Below are 14,957 nucleotides of genomic sequence, written 5' to 3' on the forward strand. Positions count from 1 at the left end.
TGCGACATTCGATTTCAGTGGAGAGAGAGAGAGAGAGAGAGCAAAAGGAACGAGACGGCTTTTGGTTGAAGATGGGCCTATAGGCCCAGGAGGAGAAGACACGGTCTCGATCCATGAAAGATCCATGGCAACTGTGACAATTAAAAAAAAAAAAATCTCAACTTTTGCTCGGTGTTCTCATAAAGTTACTTTCAAAGCTAACAAACCTTTCCAACTTGGTTTGAAAGCCCTTCATATCATACGATGCATTAGAGAAAGTGATCGAATCCCTAATGTAGCAGGACAAGCCCCTTTATTTTTCCTTTCAATTTGACCCCTTCTAGATGTGTAAAAGATGGCGGTCATCGATTGGATGAAACGCTTGGCCGGATGGTGATTTGATCAACGATTGTGCTCGAAGTGGCAATATTATACACGTCTTGCACGACCAACCGTGATCAAACCACTGCAACTGTATGTTTGTCGCGGGATCGTTTGTTTCAACTTTAGTTGCACGTCGTCCCGTGACCATTACATTTCAACCGGATTTTCAACTAATATCCATGCAGATGGATCGTATATCAAAATTTTCAGATCAATCATGGTTTTCTCGTTCACCACAAATTGCTCTGTGTCTGCAACAAATCTCAGTATTCTAACACCGTTATGGGTACATGTTCGGCTATAACATGCACTCTTTCGAGTCATTTCCAAATAAGCAGATGTAGAGAACCAAAGCTATCATATACTGATTTTGGCTAACATGAGTTTGGTACTAGTTCATGGTACACGAGGAATACAAAGGGAAGGCTAAATCAATGATCACAATCAGTTTTGCAGTCATTTATGTACACGAACTCAACTCCCATTGTCTGTATTCTTTCCAGTGCACAACCAACTCAGCTGCTCCTATACCTTGCTCTCGACAATTTGTGTTCACGATGCCCTCTGTCCTATGGAAACAAGGTCTGATATACAGCGCGAGGTGAAGGTCAAGCTTCTTCTTTGGTTAAGACATGAGCTCCACTTTTCGAGCGTAGGAGGTTCTTCATTTCTCGGTAACTCCGAAGCTCCTCCAGCGCATCCGTGGTCTTACGTGGCATAAAGAATCCCGAAGCTGTAGCCACGCCTCCCTCTTGTTCCGTGTTCAAGGACTGGGCTGAGTAACAACTGGAATTTTGTTCAAGTGGAGACGCTGTTCTTAACATGTGAACAAGAACCCCGACAGCGGCATCTTGCGATTTTGCGCCCATAGGTGACGATGAAGTTAACTCTGAACCTTCCCTGCCATCAACAGCATTGCAAAAGAACGAAGAGGGAATGGTAAGGAAAGCTTCAGGTCACATAAATCTCACAAGGACCATGCAAATGAACTACCTCCAAGCTATCCCAGGGATTAGGGATTAGGCAGACGGCAGACATTCTCTAATTAATAATTGCAGAAAGTATGCCCCAAAAATTGGAGACGGAAAACGGGGGATGACAACTCTTTCAGAAAACAGTAGCACTTCACAGATGTACACAAAATTCCGAGCAACAAATTCTTGGCTCATCTATACACCAGTCAGGTTTAATTGCCTCTGTATTTCACAACATACAAGAAACGTAATCTTTAAGTATTTTCAGTTTTTAGAGCTTTTCTGGAGAGGAGTACATGAGACCTGGATGTAGTAATGATGAGGTGTCTCAGGGCGTTGGGCCACTAAGCATAGAGCAAAATACAGTCCAATGAAAATATGAACTCCCATCATGTACAGGGAACCATTGGCTTAGCAATTAGCAGAAATTTTGTATCATAGTTTATCAGAAAGATCTCGGGGAACCTTCTAACAGAAAAAATAAGAGAAAAAAGCGTTTTCTCTGTGAAGCCAGCAAGTAAACTTTAACCAGAACTTATGCAGATGGTGTACATCAAATTCTAATTGAAAAGCATATCCCACAGGCAATCCTTGTGTCCTTAAAGCTATAACATCCCCTTTGAAAGCTACAGGTTCAAGCATGCTCAGCTGCATCCCCAATAACCACAGCTTTTGCAGCTGCCATGCTAGACTAGATAGAAATGGCTGTACGATACTGAAGGATCCCCATAGTTCCATCAGCATGGATAGTGTCTTTTTTTATCCTTTATCAAGTTAAGAGGCTGATCACTCTTATCAGATGAGAATATAATTGATGGATGATTCAGGCCAATGCCTCTCGATACCTATGAAGAATTGATATCGTAACTTGTGCTCTTAAAATAGATCTCAAATTGAAAGCATAACCATTAACCAATCCATGGATCACATTTAAGACACCCATTTATACCAAGCTATCATTCAAAAGCAAACCGGTTACAGAGACATAGAAAAATTCATATGCAGGCAAATGTACAATTGAAATCAAGAGAAACAAATGGCCAAAAAGTACCTGGCTGGCGGATCGACATCATCAACATCAAAAGGGCATGAAAAGTCGCCATCATCCAAGTCATCTTGGAAAGATAATCTACTGGAACTTCTAGAAAACCCTATGCGCGGAGAGCCACTTGAAGATAACAAGCCCGAAAACCGCCCCGAATCATCTCGACCATCTTTTGTGACCTACCAAAAGAAATTGCATTTGGCTTCAGCAAATATGCTATAGATTGTTACTCTTCTATTGAGAAATAAAGATGCACGGATCAAAATGTAACTAGAGTAGAAGACATTACCTTCTGATTGACATAGTGGTTATGCAACTCCCCAGATCTCAAAGACTCCTGTTTTCGGAATGATCTGATTCCAGATGGGGACTCTTGGGATGAGGGGTCAAGCCTTGTGTGCCTGGGTGATAGAGGGGGAAGAGAATGTCTATTTGGATCAGAAAAGTTTGGAGATAAGTATCTTGCATTTCCACTTGCTGTTGGATGCGGAATGGTCATGGGAGCGGTCTCTGATCGTCCACGATTTCTGCCAACACTACCACTGGAAAAGTATGTTGGCGGAGAAGGGGAAGGAGATGGAGAGAAAGGGGGCGACAGTTGACACTCTTCATAACTATTAACTCTTTGAGATGTGGATCTATAGCTTTGAGCTCGTTGAGAATACATGTCAGTAGGAGGAGATGGAGAACCATATGTGCAGTACGTAGGTGGGGACCCACCAAGGGAATGACCTTGTGTAAAAGGAGCTGGTCTGTGGAATCCACTTGTCCAGCTATGTGGGCGTTGAAATGGTGCTGAAGAAGGTGGCCTTGCTCCTCTTAAAGAAAAAGATGTAGCGCGAACACCTTTGTCAAAAGAGGGGAACGACCTAAGTGGGTCAGTGGCTGGACTACCAACGTAATCAGTAATAATCCTCGGAAACAACGAAGTAGCAGGCTCCAGGTTGAAATCAGACAATGTCTTACGATATGAAACAGCTACACTAAAACGTCCTGAAGAGGCCTCCACAGGAGCAAAAGTATATTCTTTCATCATCTCCTCCTCTGCCCGTGAGAACGGATTACTAAAGGTAGATACTTTGTATATGAGATCCAAATTATATGTCTGGCCTGATGAACTTAGCTGCCGAAATATCCTATAAGCTGGGAGGAGTCTCATTTGCGAATAAAGAGAACGCAATAGTACGATCAACTTCTTGTATATCTTCTTGTGAAGAGAAGAATCATTGATATTAGGAGTAACTCTAGAAGACTCATAATGAACAACCCACCTTTCTATGACTGTCTCAACAGATGCTTTCATAGCAGAGTAAGCATCCACAGATGAGGAATTAGACCCCTCGTCAACAAGTATCACGTCGATAATCATTGGGTCCATTAGATTCCTGTGCCAAAAGTTCAAGTTTTCCAGGGCAGCAGGGCGGTCTCCCAATACTAAGTTAAACCATTTGTCATTCTTTCTTGCTCGGGAAACCGATGTACGGTGGCCGCTTCTTTGATCATTTGGGTGCAGAGAAGGAATCCTCGAATCCAAAATAATGTGCAAACTCTTTAACAGGAACTGTGATACTATCTGATCCATTTGAGGCACCAATTCTACTTTCTGTAGGTAGTCCTATCCTTCTCACAACACATCCCGAATGATCTATAGATTGTCCCGGACCCAGATGAAGTCACCAGGCACCACCACTGCCAGAAGTAATCTCACCCTCACGAGAAGCTTGAATGAAAATCTACTTATATTATCAGAACTTCACGGGTCAGGAAATTTTGTATCTTCGCCAGATGCTTCCATTATTTTCCCATGCTAAGTTCCTCTCGAGCAGTAGCTAAGACTAATGGGACAATCATCAGTTCAAGATGAGTAGAAGAAACAAGCTCTACGCAACATGTTCAAGCAGAGACCTGATCAAACAATCTTCTGATAAACACAGATCAAGCATAAAATCATCGCAAAAAGTCTCTTACTTCTGATCCAACCACACCAAGAAACCAACCTCACAAAGGAACTTAGATCAATGAACCTGCTAGAGAAAGATCGACCCGCCACGTCAAAAAATAACGAAACTTTCGAGCAGATCCTGATGACAAAGAGAGAGAAAGACTTACCCGAAAAAGAAGAAACGGCGAATTTGAAAGCGGAGAAACAGCAAGATTGCGTGCACCGGACACAGACGCGATCGGAGATAAAATTGGGACGAACAAGGACTCCAAAATTCGGCTCCCGAACTCAACTCAGACACTGGGTTTCACCGAATCATGGATCCGTCGATCGAATTCGGGCGTGGAATGAAGAGGCTTTCGGCCGGTTTTAGCATCGAACGACAAGAAGACGCAGCAATTCACTCCCCATTCTCCCATTGGAGAGAACGAACACGCACACTCTCTCTTTCTCTGAGACACGCTTTCTCGATTGTCTTGCTAGTAAAAGGGTACAAGCAAGATCATTTTTTTAAGGCAAAATTATTGCACACCCTCGTCAATGATGTGCTTGGAGATAAGAAAGAGAGCCCCCAAAAGGATAAGAAGCCTCGGGTTTTATTACCGGCTTTGCACCCGAGTTCTTTATTCATTAACGTGCGAGCCTAGCGTCGCTGCCTCAGAAACACGAAAAAGAAAAAACAGAACAAAAGGGTTAAACCGTGGTGTTTTTTGTTCTGTACGCATGGATTTTGCTTTCTCGGAGGAATTTGAGATCTGTCCTTATCCGGGGGTGGTTCGGCTTCGATTGGACCTTCCACGTAACTGCAGGTGTTGCAAACGATCACGAGCTCTGTCGGAGAAGACGATGATCGTGTGAAATTAGCTTTCCTTCCTTTATTAGCTTCAGATACAAGTTTGCAAAGTTAAAGTTCGCTTCTTTTTTTTTTTAATTTGGATGGTTGATGCAATACTAAGGTTAAAAAATTCGATAAACCGAGTGATTCGGTAAAGCTTTACTTAGATATTTATGATTAGCCTACCCTATTTGGAAATCGATGTCTGATCTCGTTTTCCTTTCCACTTCTTGTGTCATAAATGTTTTGCATCTTGCAGTCATTTTTTTGACGCAAATAATGTCTCGTTGCATGTACAATATAAGGTACTATGGCGATTCCGAAAATGCATGATCCTATCGCTATCATGATTTATTGCACTATTTTCTCAGACGACAAGCATGTAATCGCAAGGAACTGAGCTAAAGTTGCCAAAGCAATCAATCCATGCATGAATTTTAAGGATATCGAGACCGATTTGCACAACACAAGCATTCTCTGTACACCGGTCAAAGTTTTGGTGGAACATGGACATGATTGGCATGAGCACTATATATCATGTTGCGGTACTTGTTCACTCCCCTACAAGCGCCATTTATTCGCTTGAATACATGGACAACATTCGATCATTTTCGTACTCTATTCGATTTCACATTTACATCATCTAGTTGTATTCTTAAGACATACGCTGCGTGTAAAATCATTCACTCGTTCCTCAAAACAGTGCGACAAACGACGATTAACACGAGATCGAAACACATACGTGTAGATTAACATTGTTTTAGAGATTACAATACGAATGGCAAGTCCGAAACGGCATGGCCTGGTCGAGAAAGGCAAGTTGGGGGACCCCAGATTAGGGAGCAATCAAAGCCCCAAATCACATTTAGTCTTCTACGGTATAAAGACACTCAATGGAGATCCGATGCCTTGTCGAAATTGGACTGGAATCATTAAACATTTGCCCCATTAGAAGCCCAGCAACTAGGGGTGTCAACGGCGGACCCCAAAAAAAAATTGGAGATGTCAACGATTTGATTTTTAGGAAATTCGAACCGAACCGAACTGAACCGTTTGGGTGTGCATTAGCTTTGAATTGAACTAGAAACCAAACCGAAGACCCGGTTTGGTTCGGTTTTCGTTTTTTCTTCCCTACTCAACTCACTATTTCAAGAACGCACTCAATTCCTTTTCTTTTTTCTTTTTTGTCAAGCTGATTTTCTCATTATCCAAACCGAACCGAAAATGCACTAAATTTCGGTTCGGTTTGGTTCGGTTTGTTTTCCGACACCCCTACCTGCAACTCCTCATGATAACTATGTCTTTAATTTCACCAGATGAGTTCTTTAACCCCGTTCTCTACTTCGCATACAAGCCAAAGAATCGTCTCATTAAAGTTGCCCTAAAGAGGGCCTAATAGCGACGACATCAAAGTCGCTTTCTTCTATGATTAATCAAAGAGGAAAAGCTAAAATAAGAGAAACCTTAGCGGTCCTACCAGTACTATCTAGAACTCTCCTTACATTTACCCCGTTTACCGCGATGCTACTTTGAATTTTCCATTCCGTGCCTACAATAAGAGATGCATGCAACTATTTTCTGACTTTTGCCTAAGGGGAACGGTTTCTGATTCCTTACAAGTTCCATCTAGTACCCGAAACTCACTTATTAAAATCTGTTATTCTTACTTTGGAACCTAGAACCTATCGTTCACACCTTGAAACCTATAATCCACCTTGTTACTGATTTCAAGGTCCTGTTCCGAGGTACCGAGAACTTGCCAATTTCATTTTTATTCTGCAGTAGAACATGGCTCTATCATGAACTTCCCGCATTGGCGGACTGATAGTGTATCTTGAGTTCTACAGAAGTGCTCTCTTGTATTTGACATACATATGGGTAGACTCTCTCTCGGATTCATTTAAGTAGGTATTTCCGACAAATATTCCACTTGTTAGACGGCCTTTATTGCCTCAAAGACTATCGTTTAAGAGGGTTTAACTATAATCCATACATATTTTCTAATGTAACAAAGGAATTCATCAGAGTACAAGGTAAGGAACTCATCGGATTTATTGTCGCAGCACCACCAATAGGTACACCGTGCAAATCAGAGCACTCCCATCGACTCACGTCGTGACATTCTGAATTCCGACCCCATTTCGAAGTTATGAATGAAATGAGTATCGATGTATTCCAGTAACCTCACTCGGAATTGATCACTCTTGAGATAACTAACCAAAGGGGAATGGCTAAATAGGATAGTGCGCAGACCATAAAGGACTCGACCGCGGATCGGTATCCCGACCACAAGGGTCGCCGAGGGTACATTGCGGGTCATTGCGGGCCGATCCAGGGTTGACGTCGGAACTATTTGCTAGCGTCATGCAATTGGTTCGCGGGTGATACCGCTACGCCATAGCATGATTTGCGAATAACCGTGAACCGATTCCCGACAATCGCGTCCCGTCAAGACCGACCATTTCCCTCGCGATTACATGACAACCGGGGTCGCCGTGGTCCGAATTCTTAAAACGTGGTAACTAAAATCACGGGTCGATACGCGTAGCTCCTGAAAGCCGCCCGTCGGTTCGAGGTGCACCGAAAATGCGATCGGATGATTTTGAACGCGAAGCGGACTTCGAAATTGGCGGCCGGGTATTCGAGAATTCCAATACAAATAAACTTGGATGTCGCCTTGCAAATGTTATTAAGGATATTTGGAAGCCATATAAGTTGGAAAAATGAGGATCGGATTTGCGGAACAAAAAATCCATTCCGGTCCCGAGATTCGTTCGGCCCTTGAGCGACCGCGAAGGAATTTCGGTCAACCCTTGTACCGCACCCATCAGCCCCTAAATCCCCATGTGGATATTGGAGGGACATGACACTTGAAGGGATCAAGTCCCCATGCAAGTCAAACCCTAAAAACCCCACCACCTACTCTACTATTCATGTCCTACACTAAACCTACTATCTCCCACCCATCAAGTCACTCATTCAATCACTCAAACTCACCCTCTCCCTCTCTTACTCTTAGCTGATCACTCACCCTCTCTCTCACTCCCTCATTTCTTCATTTTGAGCTCAACTCTCTCCCAAGAACTCTCTCTTTTCGTCTCTTGGCCGAGCACCCCTTCGGCCTCCTCACACCGCCGGTCCAAGGAGGAGCTCCACCACGCCACCGCCACTTCATCTTCCTTTCTTGGCTTTGAGTTGTTGCCGCCGCCGTGCCGTCCGTTTTTCTCTCTCTCGGCGCCGAACAAACCCTAGGGTTTCACCGCCGGTTTTGCTCATCCAACTTCAAGGTAAGAGCTCAAGCTTCTCAAAGGATTCTAGGGTGTTTAAAGGAGGTTCATGGCTATGTGTGATAAGGTTTTCTTGGACTAAAAGTTGGTGCTCTGTGTTTGAAACCGGTGGACACCCTTTTAGGTCGAATCTGATTGTGCTCGAAGGAAACGCTTTCGCCGGGTTTTTCTTCATCAAAAAGCAAGAGTAAGTGTTTTCTAACCCTTCCAAGAGCCCTAGGTTACTAAGAGACACTTGGGTTTGGCTAGATGGTGTGCTAAATGCTTGGGGTAGTGAGAAATGCTAGAGAGGACCAATCTGGAAGTTTACGTGCAATTGGTATCAATGCTGGTCCTGGGATGTTTATGTGGTCATATGGGTGGAAATGAGTGACTTGATGTGTGGATAGCACGCGGTTTAAGAGTAGACCATGGTTGGGGGCGATCGGGACCTAAAATAACTCAATTGGAGCAATTGTGCACTAAAATGGTTAGTGGGTGCTAAATGTTGTAATTCTGATGTGGGGCACTTGAAAGGTGTTTTAGAATGACTTTTACATGCCTTGGCATGTGTGAAGCCTCTTGGGATTAAGTGTGTGGCTTTGTAAGAGAAAACGTGGAATTCGCTCGAATGGGATTGTTGGTATCAAAAGTAGTAATTCTGAATTGGGGGTGCTTTAAATGCATTTTATGTGATATTGTGATGTCTTGGCTAGTGTGAGACCCCTTGTAATTGCATGATTGGCCTTGTGAGGCGATATGTGGCAATTGGCCCGATTCGAGCTCGTGATGGTATTGACATGCTAAATAGCCCAAGTAATGGTGGAATTGCAATATTGTGATATTAGGGCATGAGGCCCTTTGTGTATGACCTATACATGAGATTATAAAGTCGTGTTCAATTGAGGCGTCCGAGGCCGTATAGTATGCCGTGTTTGCCCAATTGTCCGAGACTTAATCCGGTCGTGTTCCTAAGTGTCCGAGACCGTTGAATAAATGGGGCGTATTACTAAGTGTCCGAGACCCCATGGGGCGTATTCCTAAGTGTCCGAGACCCCGGTGTGCACACAAAAATATCTGTATTTATACGTACAATGCCGTGTTCCTAAGAGTCCGAGGCTTGTACTTGATATATGAGATTATGATACTAAATTATGGAGGTGGTATGTGAGCCCTATGGCGAGGATCGACTTGTGTGATTTGGCATGTTCTGGGTGGTCCTGTACACGATTGCTTTATTTGTGCACTTTGAATTGACCACCGTCTGCTGTTTGAATTGGATTGTTTGCATGCCGTGTTTTGTCGGGAGGTACTAGGACCTTAGGATAGGTTAGGCTTCGCTTACTGAGATGTCGATCTCACCCCTCCGTGGGACCAACATTTTCGGACCCTCGACCACGATCGCCGCGATGCCGCTACTTTTTGGACTACCGACTCGGTTTGAGCCCGTGATTACCGAGTATAGAGTGGGACCAGATCGGACGTATTATCGGAGGGTTAGCACCTTGTGGATCGACGACGTGAGATGATACTTGACCCATTATTCCTTCCTCTCTTGGACTTATAAGGATGGGGACTATTTATCCGGACCTTTGAGGGAGGAGGTGATTCCCGAGCACGTCTTGGATGCCGCCGGACCTAGACTCCCGATAGGTTCACCTTCGAGACTCCCCGTCCTTGGACCCGTAGTTGGACCGATCCCCGAGCCGAGGTCTCCCATACCTTGACTCCCCGCTCCGGATGGAGGGATCTTGGAACCTGATGAGCCTGTTGATGGACCCCCGATGCTTCCCGAGCCTGTCCCGAACGTAGTTCACGTCGTGGATCCAGCACATGACCGGGAGATGGTGGAACCCAAAGAGGAGTCTGAACCAGAAGAAGAACCGATACCCGAGGAGGCGTCTGATCTAGAGGAGGAGCCATGGGAGGAGCCTGAGCAGGTGTTTAGTGGAGCCATCGTGACGAGTTTCTCCCCGGAGTACGCTCCCCCCCTGCCGAGTTTACTTCTGATGATGACGCCCGACCCTTAGGTGTGTAGAGGTCCTTATCCTCGCTTTTGGACCCTCGTGTGTCGACGAGTGGTTATGTTTAGGGAGTTTCCTTTTGTGTCCCCGTGCCGTATCCTTGAGTCGTAGTCATTTTATTTACGGTGGTCCGTATGAACCTTGAACTTATCGGGCTATGTTATATGTATTTTGGTGTTATGTTCTAAGGTCATTCTATATTCATTGTCGGGTTGTTTTCATTGCTTCCGCTTGCATTTGCATCTCGCATGTTTTACGTCCGTTTGCGATCCTGGTGAGTTGCGAGATTTCTTCGACAACGTGGGATGTTGGCGCGCTCGGAGGACACGGGGCGTGACACACGCCCACGTTTCCAGCCGTTCATATTCTCCCTCTCTCACTCTCGATCACCTCCATTTTCTTGATGGGGATGATTCCACAGACCCACCCGGGAATCGGACTAGATCGGCGGTTCGGTTTCCGGGCAGACCCATGGAACCTACGGGCGGTTCCCGATTCTAAGATGGGAACTGTCCTCCCGAACCATGCTCACTCCTGCTCTAAAGTCCCTTCATTTATCTCCGTGTCCCCAAATCAATTTGCCTTTTTTATGCAGCGGGGGTTCCTGGAGGGATGAGAAAGCGCAACCGCCAATTGCTTTTCAATACAAACCTCACATACTTGATTGGTATTTTGGTAATTTCCCTTTCACAAAAAAAAAAAAAAAAAAACCAAACAAAATGTAATGGGGATCTCCAATAAGATTTGGGCCTCCTTCCTTGACCGTCGGAGGCTTCCTAGCCTCAAGAAGGACAAACACAAAAGCCTCATTGCTGCTTTTGGTTAATTCGCCTACCAACCTCTTTTTTTTTTTTTTCCTTTGTTAATCTTGGGGGAAAATTTACGCACAAATGATAAATAAAAAATAAAAATAGGTGATCGCCCCGCGAAAAAGCGGGCCAAAAAAAAAAAGAGATGAAGAAATTATCGGCTTCACCGATAAACTTTTATGTCCCTTTTTCCTAACATCTCGTTTTTATTTTATAACCACGATTTTAAGACGTCGGGGCATACGGAAAAAGAGAGTAAAAGATGCCTCATCTTTTTTGGACTCCCGCCTCTGGAATCGAACGATGAACGGCAAGAAAATTACGACCATTACGTTCGTGGTCGCTAATTTTTTTTTTTTTTATGACCCAAGGAACCCCCGCACGGCCGGCGGCCGAGGGGTAAACCCCGGGGGCAACACGTGCTAGCCACCACACACGTGCCACCGAGTAAGTCACCCTGTGACGCCTCTGATATTCGAACACTCGACCTTTTGCGAGAGGAAGAGTGCGCGAACCAGCGGCGCCACCCGGGTGGATGGTTCTTTTTCTTTCTTTGTCCGTGATTAAAGTGAGGGAAAAGGAGACTAAAGAAAAGGGGAGTCCGAAGAATGCCTACGCATTGTCCAAACCATCATTTAAACATGGAACTCATGTAGCGTCTACTTTCAGCTCTCGCCATGAATGAAGAATTCGTGTTGTGTTACGTCGAAACGATAAGTATGTCTATGTCTCAACAGGGGCCGGAACGATGGTTTTTGCATCGAGAGGCCGAGCAATTGGGGCACGTGTTAAATGCGTGCGTGCTGGAAAAAAAAAAACAAAATACTCTGATTAAACTAAACATCATCACATCTATTCACATTAAATAAATTAAAAGAGTGGAAAAATATTGTGAAAAAGATGAATCCGCCAATTATATTTCCGTTTTCGTTAATTTAAGCTGCGTATGGTAACGTTTCTATTCCCGAAACAACTTTTGGAATAGAAACATTTTTTTCTGTTTCTGTTCTCGGCAATGATTTTTGGGAACAGAAACGCGTTTGGTAATTGCAAAAAGATTCTATTCTCGGAATAAAAAAAGAACAGAAGCGTGTTTGGTAACTGTATAAAGTTTTTGTTCTCCGAACAAAAAAAAAAAGGAAAAGAAACGCGTTTAGTAACTACAAAAAAATTGTTCCTAATTTTTTCATTTAATTAAGGGGACTATATATATTAAAATTGAGATGTCTTTATCTTTTTAACTTACCAAATCAAATTAAATCTCATTTGTTCAATTTACTAAATCAAATTAGACCAATATATATATAAGGAGTTTATATACGATTTATCAAATTACATATGGACGAGATCAACTATAAAAAAAAAAAAACTGAAAGAGAAGACGAATTGGAATTGGACATCGAGAACATCAAATATGTTTTCTATATATAGGAAAAATTACAATTATGAGTCACACGTAAAATGTTCCCAAGTAGTTAAAAATATGATTACCTTTAAACGGAGACCCCTAAAAAAATATTAATTGCACTTTGAGCGAAACCGAGGACTAAAATGAAAAATATTTGTGCATTTAGGTCATTTTAGTCCGATTGTGCAATTTTTCCAAACATGAGGACTGAAATGAGATGCAGGGTATCAAAGTCTCATGTCATGACACTAAAAGTAAAATTTTTTGGCTAAAATGATTTAAAATGAGATTTTTTAGTCAATTTAGGATTATGTTCAATGAAGAGGCATGTTGTCCCAAATTGAATTTTTAAAACTTTAAGAGGCCAAAATGAAAAGGGAATTAAAATAAAAATATGGACTATTTTTACGCATTTTTCTGACCATGAATACTATTTTTCCTTATTTTCGGATATTTTAATAATTAAAATAAATCCGAAAAAGTAAAAAACTTACGAAAAATATTTTTTGTTCAAAATTGGTTCCTAAGGCTAGTCCAAAGCTTCCAAGGTTGACTTTGTAATTTTATGAATTTTTTTGATATTTTTAATTAATTTTCTAAAATAAAATAATCAAAAATCGGGTATCAACTACGTGTAAGAACAAAAGGTAAGAGAGTGTGTTAAAAAAAAATTGTTCTTAATTATTTCTAAAAAATGTTTCAAATATGTTTCTAAAAAGTGTTCCAGAAACACAAAAGCAAGTTTTTTTTTTTATTGTTTCTATTCCAAAAGTGTTTCTATTTTTCAAAAGTGTTTTCGGAACACTTTGGAAACACTTTTTTATCATACGCGTTTCTGTTTTCAAAATGTTCCGAAAATACTTTGAGAACAAAAATACTTTTTTGGGAACGTTATCATATGCAGCCTTATATTCCTCGCATAGTGAAAAAGATTACGAATAAAAGCATAGATTGCACCGTGTCTCTTGCGGCTTTTGTTTATTCCATCGTAATGAATCTCAACCGTTCGGCAGATCTCGGCTTTTTTGGACGGTTGAGATCTGTTGCATCTCCGTGAAAAGTCTCTGGAACCACGAAGCCTCCTCAACCATGGATTCTACCCGAAATAGCTAAGCACGTACGCGAGCTAGATTTCTCGTACCTTTATCGGATTCACTGAACCTAGACACTCCCGAATTATCCTATAAAGAACGCCCCCTCCGCATACATGGCTTCCACAGCCAACCAACCAACTTACCATCCATCCATTGGTCGTGCGAGAGAGAGAGAGAGAGTGCATTAGTTTGCAATGGCTCCGGCAATGGCGGCGTCGGATCCCCTGGCAAGGCAGGCCCTGGCGCAGGGGGCGAGCGCCTCGCTGGTGGGTGGCGACGAGCAGGAGAAGCTGAGGCAGAGGAACGAGGAGCTGGAGAAGGAGCTGAGGGAGAGCCGGGAGAGGGAGGCGGCAACGAGGGAGGAGCTGCAGAGGACGGCGGAGAGGCTGAGGGTGACGGAGGAGGCGGAGGAGAGGCTCTGCACCCAGCTCGGCGAGCTAGAGGCTGAGGCCGTCCTCGATGCGCGTGCCTACCATGCCCGCATCCTCAGCCTTGCGGACCAGCTCGCGCAGGCTCGGAAGTTCCACCAGGTCGCCTCCGTTCTTTCTCCGTCGTGAATGCAGTCGGTCCTTGCGTACAATTTTTCCTACGATTCCTCCCCAGACCTCCGACGAGATTGAAATGAATATGTATAATTGGCGGTGAGTTGTCCGGTTTTGAGGTTCAACTGGGGCTAGATGTAGGGCTCTGTAGCAGAGATGTAACCGAAATGTAGTTGTTGTCAGGATGATTTGGGATTCAGCGAGATTGGTAGATTCTTTCCCCTCCGACTTGTAGGAGGACGACGAAGAGTTTGATAGAGCAAATCCAATTCCCCGTTTCTTGTCTCTGTTTCTTTTGGCTTTCATCAACGTTGTAAATTTCATGCACACCCTGTAAATCACTAAATTCCTGATTGTCGAACTGGTCGTAGACCGACCTTCGACGGCTAAACCTCAGCCTGGTAAATGGTAAAACTGACGACTCCAAATGTCTTGGGCGTGATTTCACGGAGCGAATGAATTGTTCAAGAGACAAAGTTTCGGTAATTCTAACCGAACCGAAGAAATGGGGCGCTTCATCATGTCAACAAAATGCACACTCCTCTCCTTATTTTGCTTCCGATCGGGATCCTAAAGTTACAAAATGCTTGAAGCTCGGACTTACTGCCCGATAATGTGTATTGAAGGTAAAAAGATACGGCTGCTATTGTTAAGA

The 14,957-nt window shown here is 43.4% G+C and overlaps 2 protein-coding genes across 7 annotated transcripts; one reads left to right on the forward strand and one right to left on the reverse strand.

Moving 5' to 3' along the window:
* The first annotated feature begins 16 nt into the window (after window positions 1-16).
* LOC115747627 (protein RESPONSE TO LOW SULFUR 4-like) lies at window positions 17-14,587 on the forward strand. Of its 2 annotated transcripts, none has more exons than XM_030683848.2 (2): window positions 17-40; window positions 13,924-14,587. In XM_030683848.2, the coding sequence occupies exon 2, from the start codon at window positions 13,955-13,957 to the stop codon at window positions 14,315-14,317; it is 363 nt and encodes a 120-aa protein (XP_030539708.1). In that variant the 5' UTR covers window positions 17-40; window positions 13,924-13,954; the 3' UTR covers window positions 14,318-14,587. The 2 variants fall into 2 exon arrangements, with proteins under 2 accessions (XP_030539708.1, XP_048127918.1); XM_048271961.1 differs by having other exon boundaries at window positions 19-34.
* LOC115747612 (autophagy-related protein 13a) lies at window positions 705-5,170 on the reverse strand. 5 transcript variants are annotated; one of them, XM_048271960.1, is made up of 5 exons: window positions 4,928-5,170; window positions 4,492-4,803; window positions 2,672-4,406; window positions 2,389-2,561; window positions 705-1,281 (listed from the first exon to the last, which is right to left on the reverse strand). In XM_048271960.1, the coding sequence occupies exons 3-5, from the start codon at window positions 3,962-3,964 to the stop codon at window positions 972-974; spliced, it is 1,776 nt and encodes a 591-aa protein (XP_048127917.1). In that variant the 5' UTR covers window positions 3,965-4,406; window positions 4,492-4,803; window positions 4,928-5,170; the 3' UTR covers window positions 705-971. The 5 variants fall into 5 exon arrangements, with proteins under 5 accessions (XP_048127917.1, XP_030539688.1, XP_030539689.1 ...); XM_030683828.2 differs by lacking the exon at window positions 4,928-5,170 and having other exon boundaries at window positions 2,672-4,287; window positions 4,492-4,912; XM_030683829.2 differs by lacking the exon at window positions 4,928-5,170 and having other exon boundaries at window positions 705-1,278; window positions 4,492-4,912.
* Window positions 14,588-14,957: the final 370 nt, after the last annotated feature.

Source organism: Rhodamnia argentea, chromosome 10, assembly GCF_020921035.1.
Source record: "Rhodamnia argentea isolate NSW1041297 chromosome 10, ASM2092103v1, whole genome shotgun sequence".
NCBI classification, from domain to species: domain Eukaryota; kingdom Viridiplantae; phylum Streptophyta; class Magnoliopsida; order Myrtales; family Myrtaceae; genus Rhodamnia; species Rhodamnia argentea.